This window comes from Oncorhynchus keta, chromosome 2 (genome assembly GCF_023373465.1).
Source record: "Oncorhynchus keta strain PuntledgeMale-10-30-2019 chromosome 2, Oket_V2, whole genome shotgun sequence".
In the NCBI taxonomy this organism is placed as follows: Eukaryota; Metazoa; Chordata; class Actinopteri; order Salmoniformes; family Salmonidae; genus Oncorhynchus; species Oncorhynchus keta.
The window spans coordinates 57,133,191-57,157,115 of record NC_068422.1 but is presented as its reverse complement, the minus strand read 5'-3'; the positions used below and the strand labels follow the sequence as shown (position 1 = coordinate 57,157,115).

The 23,925-nt window shown below is 42.7% G+C and overlaps 1 protein-coding gene across 4 annotated transcripts; it reads right to left on the bottom strand.

Moving 5' to 3' along the window:
• Nucleotides 1-266: 266 nt before the first annotated feature.
• Nucleotides 267-21,577, bottom strand: LOC118402877 (src substrate cortactin-like). 4 transcript variants are annotated; one of them, XM_035801234.1, is made up of 15 exons: nt 21,426-21,577; nt 19,741-19,824; nt 19,427-19,500; nt 19,026-19,155; nt 18,285-18,395; nt 17,925-17,979; nt 17,082-17,192; nt 10,405-10,515; nt 8,940-9,050; nt 6,090-6,145; nt 5,931-6,000; nt 3,777-4,048; nt 3,260-3,410; nt 2,380-2,448; nt 267-2,175 (listed from the first exon to the last, which is right to left on the bottom strand). In XM_035801234.1, exons 2-15 carry the CDS (start codon nt 19,822-19,824, stop codon nt 2,039-2,041), a joined length of 1,542 nt encoding a protein of 513 aa, XP_035657127.1. In that variant the 5' UTR covers nt 21,426-21,577; the 3' UTR covers nt 267-2,038. The 4 variants fall into 4 exon arrangements, with proteins under 4 accessions (XP_035657127.1, XP_035657136.1, XP_035657141.1 ...); XM_035801243.2 differs by having other exon boundaries at nt 21,484-21,577; XM_035801248.2 differs by lacking the exon at nt 21,426-21,577 and adding an exon at nt 20,605-20,740.
• Nucleotides 21,578-23,925: the final 2,348 nt, after the last annotated feature.

Genomic DNA, 23,925 nt, shown 5'->3' with positions numbered 1-23,925 from the left:
CCAGCAAAAACAAATAAAAGTACACCGTATTTAAAGGGAAGGCTCAAGATAAATGTACTTAAACCCCTATAGAATGACAACTCCACAAGAAAATGTGTTGGCCAGCAAGTGGGAGGGGTGTCAGTGGTTGAATTACATTTATTCAGCGCGCAAGGGAACCATGCCAAGAAAGCCAATTAACGCCCCTTCCTGAAATGAACAGCTTCTGTATAACAAATCCTCATGATGTACATAGTAGTTGTAAAGATGAATCGAAGTAACCAAAATACTTTCCATACGTTTATTCAAACAATTGACTTACAAATAAAGAACAAGCAGATAATGTGGCGACTTGAGCAAGTAGAAATAAACAAATATAAAAATGGTCACTTTTTATTATAAAACCACAAATAATTGATTTGATGAGATCCCCATCCCCACACACCTACTGAAGTTACACTACTGCATTAGATCACCGTGACATTGGGGTGAGATTGTCATCGGTTAAAATAAAATCACTCTGCCTTTTAGAAACAACCACAGTCAAAAATCCCCTTACAGCCAAATATTGCTTCAGAGCCTTATTTAGTACTTATAGCCCCCTATAAATAAATATCACTCTTCAGTCACTCAGTCAAATAGTACACATGTTGGTCATGATAAGGATGTCAATGTGGCCCCAGACATAATAATATACCAAGTCCCACATACAGTACATGAACACGCAACAGACATGACACAGAACACGTGACAGACTCCAATCTATTCCCATGTAGACAGGTCTTGTCCACATCGAACACGCAGCGACGGCAGGGATTTGAAAATCTGGTACTTTCTCGACCCAATATATTTCTCAGCGCATCATAAAAACACCTTTCTGTACATCATTTACTTTCAGCATGCTATCTGATACGATCTACCGCAGGACTATGGGCAGGTGAATAAAAAGCAAGACAATTACACAGTTTATTTTCTTCTAATGCTTTCTGGTGTCTTTCATGACAATGAGAAGAGGTGGAGACGAGACGCAACAGAGATTCACACCATCTACGGTGATCGTATTGGCCCCATGATTAAGCAAATGCAGGCATTACACCAAAAATGTGGGTAACCCCAGGCAAACATCCCGTTTTCAACAACACCTCCTCAAAAACCGAAATCCCCATTTCGGTTTCTTGGCATTATCTGATATCTGCTAACTAAAGCAAACAATAGAGTTCCAAAGAGAAAGAAATCGCCGCAGCTCAGACAATGCACTATGTCAGACCTCTCTCCGAACCAGCTACACACCAATCAATTCACCACTGGTCTGTACTATTACAAAACTGATCCAAAGTGCTAGTTCCCCAATCAACTTCCGGAAGTGGCATTATTTAATCAAAACATAATAAAAAATGTCCAGTTGTGTTTGACATCATACTAGTTCCAAGCTTGTTCTGAAAGCTACTTCATATCGTCATAAAAAGAGGACGCCAAATTCACTATATGCACATAAAGCCTGGTGTTCATTTCTACATCACCTCTGATCTCGATCTTTGGTGATCGTAATACCTATACTGTGCGTGATAATGTAGCCGCCAGGTCTCAATCGATACCTTGGAAGTTTAAATACATGTCAACGAGGGAACATTTCAATTTATAAGTAAATTAACTAACAGGTGCCAGTGGGGCAAAGCAGCAAGAGTGCCTGGCATGTTATAGAACCAAGAATATAACTAGATATTATAATGGGAGTAGTGTTTTTCTGATGACTTGCTTTACAATAAAAAGGCCTTTCTGTCAAAGTTGGGCTCGCCCGCTTACTCTTGCTCTACTGCGTAGCCGAGCCAGGGTGAGTGTTGTCAGTGATTCTCCTTTTATTCTGAGTCCTTGATCAGCCTGAAGCCTCTTCCCGAGGAGAGAGAGAGAGAGAAAGGAAGAAAGACTGGGACAGCTGAAAGACCTGAGAATGTCGAGCACACTTGAAAGAAGCACCGTGATCAACAATATGACAGAGCGCAAGAGTGGATTTAGAAGAGATGGAGGGATGGGGAGAGACTGTTTGGTGTAGTGGGCGGGCTCATTGCCGAAGCTCAACGTAATTGGCTGGGAAGAGGCCGTAGGCACCCCGGCACACACCCCTCCACCAGCCCTCGTCAATAGTCTCAATGTTAGTGATGATGTCATCAGGGTCGAAGGAGATTTCGTCATCACCAGCTGGAAGGCAGACATTCCATAGAAGTTGACTTCGCATTCCATTGCCCTCATATTATAAATCATGTCAAAAGGGTTTGTGTATATCATGAATGTGTCCGAGTTATTGTATTTTGGGGGTAATTATGAGGAGCTCTTGATCTTAAAAAATAGAGTTTTGATAGATGTGATTAAAGTATAGATTATAGAGGGCTTGGCTCCACTCACCTGCTTGGTAGTCATACAGGGCTACTGCCGTTACCCCCAAGTCCTCACCGTACTCGTATGTCTGGGCGTCTGCAGGGAAAAGATCACAGGTCATTCACAGAAGACACAGGAACACAAAGGGAGATTGTCTATTGGGAAAAATTCAGTCCTCTCCTTGACTCCTCCATCCTCCTCTCCCTCGTGACCTGGAAACCTCTAAATTGTCACCATATATGAATGTCAATTCATTAATAGCTGAACGGAGGAGCATGCGCCTCTCCTCGATACTCTTCTCCGGCCGAGGATACTTAAGTGTATATCCTATGGGGAAAAGTGTTGTAATCCACCACACCCATTTGAATCAGCTGTAGTTTTCATGTAGGATGAAATGCACACGATTAAAAACAATACTCTAGCAATCTTTTTATCAATAAAATGTCTGGCACTAGCTCTCCTGTTTTTACTACTTTACACATGTTGGGATTCCTCCCCTGTAAAGGCAATTTGCCTGATGACAAGCTACTGGAGAAAGGGAGTCATTTAATGCATTTGTATCCAAGTTCTCCCTCTTCCCCTCCTCACATAATTGAGGAGAGGACGTAAGGAATTGAGCAAATCCAATCGAGATTCTCCCAATGGCTCAATCGCTTAACAATGTCGTTCACACATCTTCCCTCCTTAAATTTGCACTGATTGAAAAAGACTTGACAGGTGAAAACAATTAGGTAGAAGCTCATCATTAGACTGGCTTTCACCTGGTCAGTTCTTTCAGACCAGTGCAATAGATAGGACAGAATTTTTTTAATGAGAAAGAGCCAAGCTAGAAATGGGGTTCACAGTGACTCAGCAAATGGCATGTCCTGCTCCTCCCCTCTCACCTCATTCACTCTCATTCTCTCACCTCCTGTCTCGTCAGGACTCTGGTAGAGCGCCTCCTCCTGGACGGGAGGCTCCTCATACATCTGCTCAGCAGAGGAACGGGAGGTGGGCTCCGCTTCGTACAGCTCCTCCCCATTCTCTTCTGCTGCAGGATCCTCGTACACACCAGAGTCCTGACACAGCCACCCGAGGGAGACAGTCAGAAAACAGCTCCTAACCCCACGGGTCAATTCAAACTCCTCCTTAACTATGAATATTTTCAATCTTTGGGACTTTACCTTCTTTTTCTTCCTCTATGAAAACATCACAGAAAGCATAGTAAGAATGAAGGAAAGTCAAGTGTCAAAGGAAAAGCGAGAAGTGGACTGCGGCATTGGAATAAAAATCAGACCATCCTTGTTCACGCCAATGTCACTAAACTGCAAGAAGGACTGATGCATCCATTTAAGAATGTACTCATCCATATTTTACACAGCAAACTAACTACTGACAAAAAAAAAGTGATGAGCATGTAGGCATGTTAACCGGTTGTCATTCACCTGGTAAACTGGGTCGGCAGCTGCAGGTGCAGGCAAAGGTACGGCTTTCTGGACAGGAGGGGTGGGACTAACGGTAAGGCTGGGCTCGGGAGACGGGGAGGGAGGCTTGGCCTTAGCTGTCTCCTCTATCTTGCGCCACGCCTCCTCTTGCTCCTGCTTCTCCTTGGCCTGGCGGCGAGCTCTCTCCTCCTCCGCCCGCTTCTTGTCCTCCTCCTCCTTCTGCTTGGCGATGTTCTCAAAGCGGGCCTTGATGCTGCCCGTGCTGCTGCCGGCTAGGGAGGGATGACACAGGGGAGGGCAGATTATAATCAAACCAGTGGTTCAAGTTCAGATTTTGCAATGATCTTGACAAACATATTGCACATTTACAGTGCCTTGCGAAAGTATTCGCCCCCCTTGAACTTTGCGACCTTTTGCCACATTTCAGGCTTCAAACAAAGATATAAAACTGTATTTTTTGTGAAGAATCAACAACAAGTGGGACACAATCATGAAGTGGAACGACATTTATTGGATATTTCAAACTTTAACAAATCAAAAGCTGAAAAATTGGGCGTGCAAAATTATTCAGCCCCTTTACTTTCAGTGCAGCAAACTCTCTCCAGAAGTTCAGTGAGGATCTCTGAACGGGGGAATGATCCAATGTTGCTTCTCCTTGGCGTAAAACCCAGTATTAAACATACAATCAATATAACAATTACTTTACCACAGAACCTTAAAGCGGATCAACTCTTAATTAAGTCCTCAACTACCACTAACTACTGCATCACATCCAAACAAATGACCTAAATGACTAATGATGATAAATACAATCCACCTGTGTGTAATCAAGTCTCCGTATAAATGCACCTGCACTGTGATAGTCTGAGGTCCGTTAAAAGCGCAGGGAGCATCATGAAGAACAAGGAACACACCAGGCAGGTCCGAGATACTGTTGTGAAGACGTTTAAAGCCTGATTTGGATACAAAAAGATTTCCCAAGCTTTAAACATCCCAAGGAGCACTGTGCAAGCGATAATATTGAAATGGAAGGAGTATCAGACCACTGCAAATCTACCAAGACCTGGCCGTCCCTCTATAAACTTTCAGCTCATACAAGGAGAAGACTGATCAGAGATGCAGCCAAGAGGCCCATGATCACTCTGGATGAACTGCAGAGATCTACAGCTGAGGTGGGAGACTCTGTCCATAGGACAACAATCAGTCGTATATTGCACATATCTGGCCTTTATGGAAGAGTGGCAAGAAGAAAGCCATTTCTTAAAGATATCCATAAAAAGTGTTGTTTAAAGTTTGCCACAAGCCACCTGGGAGACACAACAAACATGTGGAAGAAGGTGCTCTGGTCAGATGAAACCAAAAATGAACTTTTTGGCAACAATGCAAAACGTTATGTTTGGCGTAAAAGCAACACAGTTCATCACCCTGAACACACCATCCCCACTGTCAAATATGGTGGTGGCAGCATCATGGTTTGGGCCTGCTTTTCTTCAGCAGGGACAGGGAAGATGGTTAAAATTGATGGGAAGATGGATGGAGCCAAATACAGGACCATTCTGGAAGAACCTGATGGAGTCTGCAAAAGACCTGAGACTGGGACGGAGAATTGTCTTCCAACAAGACAATGATCCAAAACATAAAGCAAAATCTACAATGGAATGGTTCAAAAATAAACATATCCAGGTGTTAGAGAATGTCCAAGTCAAAGTCCAGACCTGAATCCAATCGAGAATCTGTGGAAAGAACTGAAAACTGCTGTTCACAAATGCTCTCCATCCAACCTCACTGAGCTCGAGCTGTTTTGCAAGGAGGAATGGGAAACAGTCTCTCGATGTGCAAAACTGATAGACATACCCCAAGCGACTTACAGCTGTAATAGCAGCAAAAGGTGGCGCTACAAAGTATTAACTTAAGAGGGCTGATTAATTTTGCACGCCCAATTTTTCAGTTTTTGATTTGTTAAAAAAGTTGGAAATATCCAATAAATGTCGTTCGACTTCTTGATTGTGTCCCACTTGTTGTTGATTCTTCAAAAAAAAAATACAGTTTTATATATTTAAAGCCTGAAATGTGGCAAAAGGTCGCAAAGTTCAAGGGGCCCGAATACTTTTGCAAGGCACTGTACATACACACACTGGTTTTGTGATTACTTACCAGTTTCCACAGGCTTGGTCCTCTGGTAGGCAGGGCTTGGTTTCTCCACATCCTCAAAGTTACCTGCGCTCTGCCATTCAAACGAGGTGGAGGAGAGTAATTACAGACAATAGATGAGAATTCCCTGGTCTTTAGATATTAGGTATAGAGACATTGTACCTTGTCCATTCGGTCCTTCTGGATGCCAAACTTCCCTCCGAACCCATGAGAGTAGTCTGTAAACAGCAGAGAATAAATAGTTAGAATGACTTTAATTCACAGATTCAAGTGATAGTTCACCCGTAAAGTGATTTTTTAGGGAACCATCGCATAAATTCAAGAAAGGGTTAAAGTAAAAAAAAGGAATGAAGCTCATGGTATAAAGAAATAGAAATGTAATCTATATTTAACTAGGCAACTCAGTTAAGAACAAATTCTTATTTACAATGACGGCCTCGGAACGGTGGGTTAACGGCCTTGTTCAGGGGCAGAATGACAGATTTGTACCTTGTCAGCTTGAGGATTCGATCCAGAAACCTTTCGGTTACTGGACAAACGCTCTAACCACTAGGCTACCTGCCGCCCTGACAATGGAGAAAGGGTAGGGCTGGGCAATACTTTGTGTATTTGTTGGTATCGCAAAACAAATGTGCACTGATAAGCATTTAGCCAGTTGTCAGTTTCCACGATATTCACACTACCTTTCTCTTTAGCCGTAATCTGTAGCCATTGTAGCCTACTTGTGTTTATGTTAATATTTCTGAATAAGGGTTGCGTTACCATACAATAGGAATGTCCAAAATGAATTTATTTATATGCATTTGTAATAGCAACTACACTACCAGTCTAAACTTTTAGAACAACTACACATTCAAGGTTTCTTTACTGCTATTTTTTTTATTACTATTTTCTACATTGTACATTGTCTACATTGTGAAGACATCAAAACTAATGAAATCATGCAGTAACCAAAACAGCATTAAACAAATCAAAATATATCTTAGCTAACATTTGCTTTGACAGTTTTGCACACGTGGCATTCTCTCAACCAGCTTCATGAGATAGTCACCTGGAATGCATTTCAATTAACAGGTGTGACTTGTTAAAAGTTATAAATTCCACAAATTTTCATTCTTAATGTGTTTGAGCCAATCAGTTGTGTTGTGACAAGGTAAGGGTGGTACACAGATGACCATATTAGTCCATATTATGGCAAGAATAGCTCAAATAAGCAGAGAAATGACAGGCCATCATTACTTTAAGACATGAAGGTGAGTCAATACGGAAATTTTCAAGAACTTTGGAAGATTCTTCAAGTGCAGTCGCAAAAACCATCAAGCGCTATGATGAACCTGGCTCTCATGAGGACCGCCACAGGAATGAAAGACCCAGAGTTACCTCTGCTGCAGAGGAGAGACTTACTTGGGTCAAGAAACACGAGACATGGACATTAGACTGGTGGAAATCTGTCCATTGGTCTGATAAGTCCAATTTGGAGATGTTTGGTTGCAACCGCTGTGTCTTTGTGAGACGCAGAGTAAGTGAACGGATGATCTCTGCATGCGTGATTCCCACCGTGACGCGTGGTATGGGAGTGCTTTGCTGGTGAGACTGATTTATTTAGAATTCAAGGCACACTTAACTAGCATTGATAACACAGCATTCTGCAGCGATACCCCATCCCATCTGGTTTGCACTTAGTGAGACTATCATTTGTTTTTCAACAGGACAATGACCCAAAACACACCTCTTGGCTGTGTAAGGGCGATTTGACCAAGAAGGAGAGTGATGGAGTGCGGCATCAGATGACCTGGCCTCCACCCAGTCGAGATGGTTGGGATAAGTTGGACCGCAGAGTGAAGGAAAAGCAGCCAACAAGTGCTAAGCATGTGGGAACTCCTTCGAGCCTGTTGGAAAAGCATTCCAGGTGAAGCTGGTTGAGAAAATGCCAAGTGTGCAAAGTTGTCATCAAAGCAAAGGGTGGCTCCTTTGAAGAATCTCAAATATATTTTGACTTGTTTACACTTTTTTTGGTTACTACATGATTCCGTATGGTATTTCATAGTTTTGATGTTAGTCTTTAATATTATTCTACAATGTATAGTAAATAGTATAGTAATAGTAAAAAATAAGGGAAAACCCTGAAATGAGTAGGTGTCCAAACTTTTGACAAGGACACACAATTGCTATTGGTGATGAATTTCTATTTTGTCAATATCGTCCGACCCGAGGTAGGTTTGTACAGTAGGGGTGACGTTTTGAAGGGGAACTAGGACGGGTAAAGGGCAAAGGCACTTTAGACATTGAAAACAGTGCTGGGGCAAAAGAGAGAATACACTTTGGAAAGAAAAGGAAGGACAGTATGCTGTGCCTTGCTGAGACTCGTGGAGTAGCAAGACCAGTGTGCCCTGGGTTATGAGCACAAGGAGAGGCTGGCCAAGCACCTCTACCCCAAACCCACAATACACAAACAAGCACATTTACATACAGATATAAACAAGTACACGGATCAGCTGCACTCAGACCAAACACACGCTGATCCTGTGTTACAGTATATAAAAAGCACAGAAATGAAAACTTTGTTAACAACTTAAACCAAAAGAACCAAGGTGCTAAACACAGCCAGTAAATCAAGCCTGAGCACTAGACTGATCAGTCCTTAGTCTGTCTAGCTCCATCTGTTGTCACTTCCTCTATTATGAGCCTGTGGCAGATGCCACGCCACCAGACAAAGGAAGTACTTTAACCTCATTAACTCAATAGTAAAACCATAAAATGACCATATCAGTAAAAATCAAATCAAATTTATTTATATAGCCCTTCGTACATCAGCTGATATCTCAAAGTGCTGTACAGAAACCCAGCCTAAAACCCCAAACAGCAAACAATGCAGGTGTAAAAGCACGGTGGCTAGGAAAAACTCCCTAGAAAGGCCAAAGTGTGTGTGAACATATCCTGTGTTTTCCTGCTACTAAGGATATGTGTTAGGTGGAATAAAACCCATGTAAACACAGGTCAAACAACCGGTACCTTTCTGCGACTCGTGGAGCTGCAGTTTCTCCTGGTGGTCCCATCCCAGGGCCGACTTGTCCTGTCTGTCCGTCTGCACACCAAACTTGCCACCAAAGCCCTTCACGTAATCTGTCAAGGGCACAGAGAATATTAGAATGGATACTAAAGTGCAATGTAGGTAGGCCCAAATTAGATAACTCAGTCTGGAAAATTCCAATGGCTGATTGGCATACAGTACATTACCGGATAACATATTTGATAACATTCTGTACTACAAAAATGGCTACCGTGTAGACCCTCAGGGACACGTGTCAGAGCCACCATCTCAACCATTGTGTGACCAACACCTGGGCTGTAAACACTGCCTTGGTGCAGTATGGGTAACAATGGAAGGTCACCTTTCCCCCTCTCTGATACCTTCAGCCTGGGATTGCGTAATCAGGGAGGGAAAGCTAATGATAAGGCAACATGTTTCCAGGCCTTCAGGAGAGTTTGAAAACAAGATTCTACAAAATTCTATTTAACTAGTAGGATATTTGGGGCACTGTAGGAGAGAGAAAATGAGTTAGTCTGATTAGAGCGGAGGGAGGTGTAGTACATACTCTGCAGATAGTGTGGGGCAGTCTGTCTCGCCTCATCCCTCTTGTTACACAGGCACAATAGGGGAAAAAAAGTATGCATAAGGCTTGCGCGGTACACCATACACCGGGGTATTTGGAAAAAGACACGATGATGATTTTCAATAACACCAATACCATTGAATCTATTTCTGTGTTTTAATAAATATGAATATTTTGACCTACTTTTTAAGTAAATGCCTGCAGTCAACTTGTGCAATATGTTACGAGAAAGATTGAGTTCTTCATTTCACCGGACACATCATTTCTCATTATGAAGCTTACCAATAGTCCCCAGTCACGTGGTGTTTGTTTACAAGCACAGAACGAGACCAGAGCCTTGAGTCACTCACTGTTGTGCAGAAAGCACCAGGTGATCAATTTACAGTATGGAATGAATAACTAAAATGTTTGCCAGCTAGATATCTTATAACTATTAAGTTAACTGTCTAAAATGTGCTAAATGCTCTGCAGTTGTGCATTTAATGTGCTAATTTAGTAGCTAGTTAGCCATCTGGCTAACTGTTTAGCTTCCTCCAAAATCAAGCAGTTGCTTGGTAACACCAGAGAATCACCTCCTGGATCAAGAGCCTTGCTGTCTAATATTTGCATTTTTTTATTACTTGTATAGTTTAGTTTGGAGACTGTACACAGTGTGCGCAATGCGATTGTAAGCATTCGCTATGAGATTTTACATTTACTTGTTAGCATTTAACCTTTTGGATTAGAGCATCAGTGGGTTTTGAAAACAGGGCCCCTTGTGTTCAGTGCTGGTATTACTGAATATCCCAGTATTGCACACAAGGTCGGGATATGACACTCTGGATACCGCCCAAGCCTAGTGTGTGCATGACAGAGGGACACACCTTTCTGAGACTCGTGCTTCTCGGTTTTGCCCTGGTACTCAAAGCCCAAGGCGCTCTTGTCCACCTTGTCCGTCTCCACTCCGAACTTCCCGCCAAAACCTTTGGTGTAATCTGGTGATACCCGGGAAAGTGGTTGGGAAATAGCAGATATAGTTAATCATAGAAAAAAAAAAATAGGTTGGGCTTGCCCCCAAGGCAGAGAATTCAGAGTTCAGTCAAGGCACCATCTGGATACACATTCTATATACACAGGCAAGGTGTTAGTCACTGACACACACAGCCCCAAAACCAAGTTAAACAGGAACTGCACAGCAGCTGATCAAGCTAAAGCACAACGAAGCACTGAATTTGGCAAGAACACTGAAAACCGGTGGAGCTACAGGATGTACAGATATGTTACAGCCCAGCACTAAAACAACATAAAAAAAACGGAATAAGCCGAATTAGGTGTCAGAACTGGGCAGGATGTAAAACCTGCACATCCTGTAGGGTTGTTCCACAAAATGAGTGGCCTTTGATATTTTAAGTAGAAATTGGGCACAAAAATTGAATTTTTAAAAAAGGCTGTTATATTAAATGAAGTGCCCTTCAAAATAGACCACATGGACAATTCAATTAATACATTTGTTTATATGAATAAAGACCTGCTAAAGCGCCAAATTCAGTATTTTGATGTTCCGTCAACCCTGTGTCACTTCTAAGAAGATTTTAACCCACTTAATACATTTTTTTACCCAAGTTTCACCATCACTAAAGTCCTATTTATTTTGTTGCTTGACAAATTCATTTAAAAAAGGCTGTTATATTAATAATTTCTGATTAATGTACCATACCAGTCAAAAGTTTGGACACCTACTCATTCAAGGGGTTCTTAATGTTTTACTATTTTCTACATTGTAGAATATTAGTGAAGACATCAAAACTATGAAATACCACATATGGAATCATGTAGTAACCCCAAAAAGCATCAAATCAAAATATAACGTATATTTGAGATTCTTCAAGATAGCCACCCTTTGCCTTGACAGCTTTGCACACTCTTAGCATTCCCTCAACCAGCTTCATGAGCTAGTCACAGGGAATGCATTTCAATTAACAGGTGTGCCTTGTTAAACGTGAATTTATGGAATTTCTTTGCTTCTTAAATGTGTTTGAGCCAATCAATTGTGTTGTGACAAGGTAGGGGTGGTATACAGAATATATCTCTATTTGGTAAAATACCATATTATGGCAAGAACAGCTCAGATAAGCAAAGAGAAATGACAGTCCATTGTTACTTTAAAACATCAAAGTAAGTGAATGCGGAAAATGTCAAGAACTTTGAATGTTTCTTCAAGTGAAGTTGCAAAAACCCATCAATCTCTATGATGAAACTGGCAATCATGAGGACCGCCAGAGGAAAGGAAGACCCAGAGTTACCACTGCTGCAGAGGATAAGTTCATTAAAGTTACTTGCCTCAGAAGTTGCAACCCAAATAAATGCTTCACAGAGTTCAAGTAACAGACACCAACAGCAACTGTTCTGAGACTGCGTGAAATCCGGAACTTCATGGTGAAATTGCTGCAACAAAAATAAAACACTACTAAAAGGACACCAATAAGAAGAGACTTGCTTGGGCCAAGAAACACAATCAATGGACATTAGACCAGTGGAAATCTGTCCTTTGGTCTGACAAATCTCAAATTTGGACTTTGGTTCCAACCACCAAGTCTTTGGAAGACGCAGAGTAAGTGAACGGATGATCTCTGCATGTATGGTTCCCACAGTGAAGCATGGAGGAGGAGGTATGATGGTGCTTTGCTGGTTACACTCTCAGTGATTTAAATAGAATTCAAGGCACACTTAACCAGCATGGCTACCACAGCATTCTGCAGCAATACACCATCCCATCTTGTTTGGGCTTTATTTTAACTAGGCAAGTTAGTTAAGAACAAATTCTTATTTACAATGACGGCATACAAAAAGGCAAATGGCCTCCTGCGGGGATGTTGGCTGGGATTACAAATAAACTTATTAAAATAAAAATAATGGGAGAGACCTAAGATGACAACACAGCATGGCAGCAGCACAACATGGCAGCAGCACAAAACAGGGTACAAACACCGTTGGCCACAGACAACAGCACAAATGGCAAGAAGGTAGAGACAACAGTACACCATACAAAGCAGTCACAATTGTCAGTAAGATTGTCCATGATTCAGATAAAACTGTCCAGTTTGAGTGTTTGTTGCAGCTCATTCCAGTCGCTAGCTGCAGCGAACTAAAAAGACAAGTGACCCAAGGATGTGTGTGCTTTGGGGACCATTAACAGAACGTGACTGGCAGAACGGGTGATGTATGTGGATGATGAGGACTGGAGTAGATATCTCAGTTAAAACCTAAGAAGGTTTTATAAATAAGCAACAACCAGTGGATCTCGTGACGGGTATTCAAAGATAAGCAGTTTACAGAAGAGTATACTGTAGAGTGCAGTGACGTGTCCTATAAGGATTATTGGTGGCAAATCTGATGGGCGAATAGTAAAAAAAAAAAAATTAAAAAAAACATCGAGAGCATCCTTACCTGCCGATCTATAAATTACATCTCTATAATCTACGTAGCATGGGTAAGATGGTCATCTGAAACAGGGTTAGTTTGGTGAAGAAGAAGTGATGATAGAGCAGGTATTCCCATACTGGTATGACAAATGTGGTCCTTCTGTAGCTCAGTTGGTAGAGCATGGCGCTTGTAACGCCAGGGTAGTGGGTTCGATTCCCGGGACCACCCATACGTAGAATGTATGCACACATGACTGTAAGTCGCTTTGGATAAAAGCGTCTGCTAAATGGCATATATTATTATTATTATACAAATAAATAAATATATATATTTTAAACTCATTTCGATTTTCCAACATGGCTATATGTTTGGGTGAGCGTTTTTTCCCCTTGCCTGAGTAGCCTTTAAAAAAAAATTAAAAAGTAAAGCCTGCATCCCAGCTCTACTGGTATTACTGCTCCTACCAGTAGTACTACATCCGCACCTGTCGATGACACAAGTTGTTCTGCTCCCACGAGCACTTCCAATGCTAGCATCAGTCATTTTACATTTGTTGTTAGCCCAGCTAGCATGGACACTGAGTTGTGAATTTGATGCAGCCGAAGAGCTACTGCCCCCTTACCCAGGAAAGCACCGAATAGACGTTGGACCGTCGAAGAGACGCAAATATGATGAGAACTACATTGATTTGGGGTTCACTTATATTGGTAGTAGTTCCTTTCCTGAGCCACAGTATATTATATGTGCAAAAGTACTCTCTCAACTCAATAAAATCTTCACTATTGCGCAGACATTTAGAAACAAAACATGCCAATTTGAAGAATAAGCCACGGGAGATATTTGAGCAAGAATTAAGACAACTTTCGAGTAGTAAGACATGTCTAAAAGCAACAGAAACCATTAATAAGAAGGGGAAGGCGTGTCTTATATGGTGAGTTACCGAGTGGCAAGGACAGGCAAGCCCCATACTATTGTGGATGTCTTAATTATTCCTGTTGCCGCAGATATGGCTGGGACAATGCTGGGGGAAAAGGCCCAAAAAAACTACAACAATGTCTTCATCAAACAACATCAGTGACATGGCAGGAGATGCTTTGAAACAATTACTGCTTCGCATACAAGCCAGTGAATTCTATGCGTTACAGCTGGATGGGCCAACAGACGTGGGCCTGGCATATGTCCATTAAGTTTATGGGGGGGTCAATGAAGGAAGACATCTTCTGCAAACCACTGGAAACCAGGATAGGATATTTTTAAAGTACTAGACAGCTTTGTGACATTTAATGGACTTTGGTGGTCAAGATGTGTTGGTATCTGTACTGATGGTGCAAAAGCCATGACAGTGAGACATAGTGGAGTAGTAATGCGCATGCAAGCAGTTGCTCCCATTGCTACACGGCAGCAAGAGCCTCAGTGGATGCTGCAAAGGGAATACCTGACAGCTTGCAAGACATTTAGGACACTATAGTGAAAATGGTTAACTTTGTTAAAGCAAGGCCCATGAACTCTTGTCCATTTTCCGGATTATGCAATGATATGGGCAGCGACCATGTAACGCTTTTACAACATACAGAAGTGCGCTGGTTATAATGGGGAAAAAGTAGAGACATTTTTATTTATTTTTTCATTGAGAGACGAGCTTAAAGTTCTTTGCTGACCATTTTCACTTGTCTGACCACTTGCATGACGACTTTCTCACACGACTGCCCTATCTGGGTGATATTTGTTTTTGCCTGAATGATCTGAATCTAGGATTACAGGGAATCGCCACAACTATATTCAATGTGCTGGACAAAATTTGGACAAAATCGTGGCTAACACGATTTTGACAGATTTTGTACCTTGTCAGGTCAGGGATTTGAACTTGCAACCTTTCGGTTACTAGTCCAATGCTCTAACCACTAGGCTACCCTGCCGCCCAATAGTGACGGATAGGAACGCAGAGGTTTCTAAATAAGAGTCACTTCCTGATTGGATTTTTCCTCAGGCTTTCGTCTGCAATATCATTTCTGTTATACACAGACAATATTTTTACAGTTTTGGAAACTTTAGAGTGTTTTCTATCCTAAACTGTCAATTATATGCATATTCTATTATCTGGTCCTGAAAAATAGCCTGTTTACTTTGGGAACGTGACCCCTAGTTTCAAGAGGTTAAGACACTTTTCAACCAGGTACCTATGTGAGAGTGGATTCTCAGCCCTCACTAGCATGAAAACTAAATAAAGGCACAGACTGTTGGTGGAAAATTATTGAAGACTGAGACTCTCCAATTTTACAACCCATCATTGCAGCATTATGTGTGCTTGAAAGGATGCACCTTTCTCTTTAACATGTGGTGAGTTATTCACAATTTCTGATGAACAATTAAGGTTTTATATGTAAGATGGCTAAATAAATAGCTAGATTATTATTATTTGTGCCCTGGTCCTATAAGAGCTCTTTGTCACTTCCCACGAGCCGAGATGTGTAAAAAAACTCAATCTTATATTTAATAAATGTATCGTATAGTGTGTGTGGCAGGATTACAACAATATTTGAGAGTGCGTTGACCCTGATTTTAGAGGGGGTACGCAGCTGGAGGTTGAATGTTTGAAGGGGTACGGGACTATAAAAAGTTTGGGAACCACTGCAATTGAGGAAACCAAGTCTAGATTTAACTTTAGCCTGCAGGTTTGATATGTGCCGAGAGAAGGACAGTGTACTGTCTAGCCATACTCCCAAGTATTTGTATGAGGTGACTACCTAAAGCTCTAAACCCTCAGAGGAAGTAATCACACCTGTGAGGAGCGGGGCATTCATCTTACCAAACCACATGACCTTTTTTCCGGAGGTGTTCGGAACAAGTTTAAGGGCAGAGAAAGCTTGTTGGACACCAAGAAAGCTTTGTTGTATAGCATTTAACACAAAAGCCGGGGAGGGGCCAGCTAAGTGTAAGACTGTATCATCTGTATATAAATGGATGAGAGCTTCCTACTGCCTGAGCTATGTTGTTGATGTAAATTGAGAAGAGTGTGGGGCCTAGGATTGAGACTTGGTGTACACCCTTGGTGACAGGCAGTGGCTGAGATAGCAGATGTTCTGACTTTATACACTCCACTCTGAGGTAGTTAGCAAACCAGGCCAAAGACCCTCGGAGACACAAATACTCCTCAGCCAGCCCACAAGAATGGAATGGCCTACCGTATCAAAAGCTTTGGCCAAGTCAATAAAAATAGCAGCGCAACATTGCTTAGAATCAAGGGCAATGGTGACATCATTGAGGACATTTTAAGGTCGCAGTGACATCCATAACCGAAGCGGAAACCAGATTGCATACCAGAGAGAATACTACAGAGAAAGCCAGTCAGTTGAAAGCCAGTCAGTTGATTATTGACAAGTTTTTACAACACTTTTGATACAGGGAAAAATAGAAATAGGCCTATAACAGTTAGGATCAGCTTGATCTCCCCTTTTAAATAAAGGATGAACCGTGGCAGCCTTCCAAGCAATGGGAACCTCCCCAGTGAGGATAGACCGGTTTAAAAGGTCAGAGATAGGCTTGGCAATAAGGGCAGAAAACTTGAAGAAAGGGTCTAAACCATCTGCCCCATTTGTTTTTGGGGGGGTCAAGTTTAAGGAGCTCCTTCAGAAACTTTGTAGCGAGGCAGGGGAAAAAGAGGGAGGTGCATCAGGGCTAGTCGCATTAGAAGGGGTGGGAGATGAGGAAACGTTGGACGGGTGTGAAAGGGCTATTTCACCAAGAAGGCGAGTGGAGTGCTGCATCATCCAACCTCAACCGAATTGAGATGGTTTGGGATGAAAAGGGTAGCTACTTTGAAGAATCTCATATTTTGATTTGTTTAACACTTTTTTGTTTAACACTTTTTTGGTTACTACATGATTCCATGTGTTATTTCATAGTTTTGATGTCTTCACTATTGTTCTACAATGTAGAAAATAGTTTTAAAAAATAAAGAAAAACCCTTGAATGAGTAGGTGTCCAAACTTTTGGTACTATATACACACGACTGTGTACTCATGTTATCCTACACAAACCTTTCGCCATATTTTTCCCCACCAATGTATGTGTGCACGAATGTATGTGTGGGTGTGTCCAGGTACAAATGATGTGTGTGTGTATTACTCGCTATACAAACCTTTCTGGGAGTCATGTTTCTCCGTTTTGCCCTGGTATTCAAAGCCCATTGCAGTCTTGTCCACGCGGTCTGCCTGCACCCCGTATTTCCCCCCAAACCCTGTGGAGTAGTCTGCACATCAAAGCAGGGGGAGGGGTCAAGACTGAAGCAGGGAATGGTGGCTGCAGTGATGAATACTCAAATCAACAACAACAAAAATCAACCCCTAGCCCATACCATCTAGGCACTTCATGTACAGTAGGTCTGGGGTAAAATTCAGATTGACTGTTTAATAGTATAGGTGTGAGCAATACGGGTACATTTCCACCTAGTTTGTCAGAGGGCAAGATGGAGCTGTGGTCATCTTGCTTAATGTAGTCATTTTAGTTTAAGTGCCTTAGGAGCTAGGGGTTCAGTCGGGATTGGGCACATAGAGCTAGCAACTAGATGGGGGTGAGGAACAATGGTGGTCACAGCATGGAATCACAGGAGTGCAGCTGGAGCCGGGGAGCACTGAAAGCTAAAAGCCAGGAGCATACTCACTCACACAGCACCGGATGCCACTCACACCCATCCTAATACCATAAAGGTCTGACTGGGCCAGATACTATTACATGCAGATGGTCTACAGAGCAGACAGTTATGAACTATGTGAAGTGGCTAAACAACGAGTGTGTATTCAGAAGGCTCAGGTCAGTTTGGCCTTTTGCCGCCTGATGGATACAGTTAGGATTTGTGGGGACTAAGGATAGTGAGCTGATCTTAGATCAGAGCTAAATTGTGCAACTTCTACCCAGAGTTACAAAACATTGAACTGATCAACTTGTGTTGTTTGCCTGTTTTAACAGACCATGTAAAAATCACCTTTCTGCGATGCGTGTTTCTCAGTCTTCCCGGCATAGTCAAACCCGACAGCGGACTGAAAAGGGAGAGATCTCCATGTTGAAGTTAACAAAGTCACCAGCCAAAGGAGAACGCAGTATTTCTCAGCACCATCATCCAGTATCTTTTCATGCTATTCAAGTATTCTCATCTAAATGACATAACTTGAGAGATGGGCACTTACTCAAATTCTATTATTCTATTATTTTCATTCATCCTATAATTGGGTATTCTATTGGGTCCCACAAGGGAGATCTTACAAGGGAGATCTGTAAAATCGCTATGTGGTCATGAGTTTTTTTTTCCTGACCATAGAGCCGAATGTGACCATGATTAGCGTACCTTGTCGACACGGTCGCCCTGCACTCCAAACTTCCCCCCGAAGCCTTTGGATGTGTCTGTCTGAGAGCAGTGCTTGGACAGCTTACTCTGGTACTCATGGCCCACCGCAGACTGGGGGGGGGGTAAGAGAAAGAGAGGTGAATAAATGCAAACAGTGTGAGGCTGACTGCTGGGTATGCAGTGGTTTGATCAGGTGTTGACAGCAGAGTCACACACTGAGTGGGGTAAACAGTGCTGAGTCATAATATTGACAACACATTGAGCAGTGTGCAGGCAGAGTGAGGGGGGGGGCTAAAAATGCCACCCCCTGCCTGCTCACCGTCACATCCTGTTCTGACACACACACACACAAATGGTAACAGTGCACACAAACAGAGAGAGCGTGAGAGAGGGCTAGAGCATTGTGGATAACAGAACTCAAACGGCAATGATGAGCTCAGCTGCTTTTGCCACAAATCACAGTCAACGCACGGCAACATTCCTGTGTGCGCATGTGTAAAAGTAAACAATTGGCAATTTAGGCCAATCAGATGAGGTTAAACTAATTCCGTTCCAAAATAATGTTCCTGCGCTCCCTCAGGAGACGGTTGTAATAGCAATCAGCTGTTGGTCCTGGGCTTTGAATCATTGGATATTCAGCTTTTCTACAGATGTGGTCACCAAAATAAAATATAATCAAATTGCTGTGGTCCGAGGGGCATTAACCGTTCTAATAATTCTATTACTATGGTCACCACTCACTTTGTCCATGCGGTCCTGCTGCACACCAAACTTGCCCCCATAGCCATCCGAGGCCTTGGGCATGGTGGCCTGCTCCTTCTGCCTCAGGTCACTGTGCTCCGATGACACGTTCTCACGCAGCTTGTGGATACTGGAGGGGGGTGTAGGAGGGAAAAGATTGGGAGGAGGGAGAGAAATAACAGGGTAAGAATGACTGAGCTTCACTGGCCATCCTCAAAAACCTGATGACAGCCCAATAAAAATAAAGTTAACTGAATAATGAAACGATTAAAGATGTAATATCGTCGACAGGTAGACAATGTGAAGACCATGATTAGAATGACATTGAAATGATCATGTTAGAAATGTAGTGACGCTGACGCTGTTGTTGATGACAAGGATGATGAAGCAGCGGTACTTACTTAATGTGTTCCTGGTGACCGGAGCCTTCCACCGTCTTGGCCCCCCATCGCTGTTCCTTCTCTGAAACGTCATTCTGTTAGCACGGAAATAAGGAGCAAAGGGTCAGCGGGGGAGGAGAGGAAGACATAAATGGGGAAAGAGGGGAGGAAAAGGGAGAGAGAGAGAGGAGAAGTAGTCAAAGAAAAATATTTAGTGGGCATGGGGTAAGGAGGGAGGAGAGGATATGGTGAGGTGTTAATAAGATGAAACAGCAAAAACAGCCATTGCTCTGGATTAAAAGTGAAATGGGACTTCATTACCATGGTTGACTTACCTCAAAGTCTGGATCTGTCTCCCAGTCATCACCTCCATCATCCACCGCCACGGTGACGGACTGACCTGCTGCTGCCTTCCACATCTGGGGAGAATATGCTGGTTATATTGGCTTCACAATCTCTCTCACACACACCATAATGTGACTGCCAGAAATGCACTTTCCTGGGAGCGGTTCGAAACAAACATTGCGTTGGCATATCAATATTCAGACATGCATCTTCCTATGAATTTGATAGATGGGTTTCAGGTCCCGAATGTCATAAAACATTATCAGGCAACTGAATAACCAGTATGAAGTCTTTCAAAAGCTGGGATTGTGGTGTATTTTTTAGGCTGCCTTTGGCCATCATCCAAGTCTCAGCAAGAAGGGCCAATTTTAACTAAGACCTAACTCAGCACAATTCTGGCATCTGTATTCAATGAGCGGGTAGTACGCAACGTGGCTCCATTCATTCCGAGATGGGAAAAGGAGGGAGGATGCACGGTTTACATGGGACTCTCTCTCTCTCTGAAACAACAAAATGGTATTCCTTCTGGCGCAGTTGTGACATACATACCACACCCCATGTGTAGCAAAGCACCTTAAAAAGCTACAAAACCGACGTGTGCGCAACTGTGGTGCAAAACAGACGGAGTTGGCTTAAAATGTTGACAACATGTAAACAATATTTCGTCTCCAATGTTTATTGAAAACATACATACATTTGCACAATGAACACTTGTTTCTCAAATACACCGTTACAGTTGTTGGCTAGCTATCTAGCGATTTTTTTTGCCATATCATTGACGTGAAATCAGTCAAAACAAGCCATGGTATCAAGTCCAGGACAAGATTAAACCAGTTTAAAAACGAGCCACTTACGATTCCCCACACGGGAGTTTCTTGTTCCCGATCTGGCCATCCAGCGTCAAAACTATTCACGATTTCGGCCCTTTTGAAACGTGCGCATTGTTTCAGTGTTGTCAGCTAACCGATCTATTCTAGCGAATCCAAGTTAACCACAATAGTCACTTATTGTATTGCCCATTGACGAGGAGTAGTCATAGTATTGAAGGCTGCCAGCACCACCACACACGTAGATTGAGTGTTTCGTTAGAAAAGCTACGTCCATAATACAAATGCAAGACAATTGGCTTAATTAGCTAACGTCAGCTAGAAAGAAAGAAAAAAATCCAGGCAGCTGTGTATTCAATGTGGTTAACTAGTATTTCTGCGTGTATTAACTGGACTGGTCGACTGGACCACTGTAGCAACAATAGTCATTCAAATGTGCTGCCTTGTCAAGTGCACATGCGAGAGATTAAACAAATAACATTGACATAGCTAGCTTGTAAATTAGCTACATCACTAGCATTTTCTTGATTGCTGATCTTTGTGACATCAAACCTTGTAACATTTTAATTTGCAGTGATATAACAGTGGAATCAGAAAAGACGGTGCAGGGAATGATATATTTATATTAGACAATGACAGACATGAAGAACAATCTTAGCTAGATGTCGAGCTACTAAACATGAAGAGGTTCATTGTAAGTTAATAGTATTTCCTGTTCCAGTTACTGGCTCTGCTTGTGTCGAAAATTATTTTGGCACTGGTCAAACTCGGATTGGTTTTTCAATTTAGCCTGCATTTCATCCTGCGAGCGCGTAGTAGACACTTTCATGTTAACCTAAATTACTTACTTTTTATGAAAATTTCCTGCAGTCAAAAATATATATTTGAGATGTGAAAATAATGCACCTCTTGACAGTCCTCGAGGTGTGATGGAACATTCCTTTTAGGCCCGCTCTCTTCCGGATCTCCTAATATCCCACTTCCTGCTTGGGGAGCGACGCGGTTCTCATGGAGGTAGACAGAGGATTCTGCCACGTTCAAAACAACTCAGAACTCAGAAATCTACGACTTCATTGCGTTCAACACAACTGGGAACTCTGAAGAAACGAGCTCCGATTGGAAAAATATTGATTTGAACGGTAATCCAACTCGGAATTCCAAATCGGAAACTCAGCCTTTTTTCATGAGTTCTGACCTGAAGATCACTGACATCATAATTTAAACTATTTCTCCGACGTCCCAGTTGTTTCGAACGTGGCACTAGTATCTGTACCATTATAGATGACCATTAGATGTCCCACCCAGTTGACTACTTTAAAATGGTGGAAGCCCTCAATTGCGCTGACCATGATAATACAGCCTTTTGGCCACTAGAAGGGGGGGTGACATAAAAAAAAGAAGAAGATATCTATCAATCCAAACCATCCCACGTCTTCAGTCACAGTTCTAATCACATCCCTACACAGGCTCAGGGACATCTGAGGACGGAGCATTCAATCAAAGGATTCCTTGTAGTGCCTCTGCTGTAAAATCCCTGAAGCCTCATTCGCAATAACCATAAGCATTCAGCAGGGTTGGGGAAGTAACGCCACGTGCACACTGCTCGCATCATCACGTTGCTGTACAGTACATTTTATGCAAGTGTCACAACCCATGCTCTGCATCTTCACCGTTGAGATCACACAAAGGGAAAACACGCCTTCGGGGAGATGATGGAACCCCTTCCACCATCTCCCCGAAGGCGTGTTTTCCCTTTGTGTGATCTCAACAGCTTGTTGAGTTAGTAGGGAGGAGGGTGAAAACGGTCAACGTCAAAGGTAGAGGGGAAGGATGGAAATGGCGTTTATTGTTCAAGTGATTAATTGAACTACCCGAACGAGCAAGAAGTCCAAGAAGCTGTACGTAACCTTGCCCGAGCTGCAAGGTTTTAGGGTATTCAGGAATTAACAGCTGAAACATTCTAGGGAATATTGACTGAAGATGATCCCAGGCCCCTGAGCCTGTGTAGGGGTGTGATTTGGATTGGACTATGACTGAAGGTCTCTCTCTCTCTCTCTCTCTCTCGCTCTCTGCGTGTGATTGTGTGGGCAGAGACAGGTCTGCTAGAGTCGGAGCAGATCCCCACCAGCTGCAACCTGTTCCATAATCAAGACCTCTACAAATACTCAGCCCTGCCACTTCCACGCTGCCAGATTGTAATATCTGCTCAGTCAGTCTATGTTTCTAGCCGTTTGTTGCTGTTCAGATCATGTTGTGCCTGGTTTCCTTGCCTGACGCTGTTTTCCTCTCCACTATAGTTCTGCCTGCTCTGACTCTGGTCCTTGTCTCCAGTCCCACGTCACGTCATCCTGCTACTCTGTCCTGGATTCCCCACTCTACTACTCCCTTGTATTCCTCTCCGGACCTGCTTACCCTGTCTCAACCCCTCTCACTCCAGCCTCAGCCGCCACACCTGGTTTCTAACAATCTGCCCGAACTTTCCCTGACCTGCACTCCATCTCCCCCTGTGTTTCAATAAATACCTTGGTTACTTCATCCCAATCTCCTCGTCTGAGTCTGCTCTTGGCTTCCCCTGTTCCACTCCGTGTAACAGTGGTGGCATGGGCCTCCCGGGTGGCGCAGTGGTTAAGGGCGCTGTACTGCAGCGCCAACTGTGCCATCAGAGACTCTGGGTTCACGCCCAGGCTCTGTCGTAACCGGCCGTGTCCGGGAGGTCCGTGGGGACGGCTGTGCACAATGGCTGGCCCAAAAAAGATTTAAAGTGGTGTGTGTATATGCAGTGCATTTGGAAAGTATTCAGACCCCTTAAATGTTTTCACATTTTGATACGTTACAGCCTTATTCTAAAATTGCCTAAGTGTTTTTCCCCCTCATCAATTTACACACAATAGCCCATAGTGAGAAAGCAAAAACTGTTTTTAGAAATGTTACAAAATGTATATTGATAGTGGAATTTCTAAATTCCTATATGTTTTATAGCCAAAATCAATTTCACACTCTCTCTAGTATCATTAATGAGGTGTAAGTTCATTAATTATGCATGAAGTAGATCGAGACCAGTCTTAAAAGCCAGGTAAGAGCGTTTAATTCCAGAGAGTACTGACCACATACACATATTTCCACAGGTTATAAACTGAAAATGACATCATCAGTTTCCCACACTCTCTCCGATTCTCACAATAGCCCAGTGTTTTTAGGTTCTGAGATGTTTTCTACTCCCCTCATAAACCAGACATTCCAATCTGTCTAAAAGATATCTTCTCCACTAATGGAACACAAACTAAACATTCTTATCTGTCTGAAAAGCTATATCATCTCTCCCCCTTAAACCCGCAAGGTACAGACAAT

Bases quoted from the DNA above. Each gene is read 5' to 3' on its own strand.
- LOC118402877 (XM_035801234.1), bottom strand. From the start codon at position 19,824: ATGTGGAAGGCAGCAGCAGGTCAGTCCGTCACCGTGGCGGTGGATGAT. The intron at 10,516-17,081 runs GTTTGTATAGCG...GGGTATCACCAG, and splicing joins GAAACATGACTCCCAGAAAG to ATTACACCAAAGGTTTTGGC. The intron at 9,051-10,404 runs GTGTGTCCCTCT...TGCCCTTGACAG, and splicing joins GAAGCACGAGTCTCAGAAAG to ATTACGTGAAGGGCTTTGGT.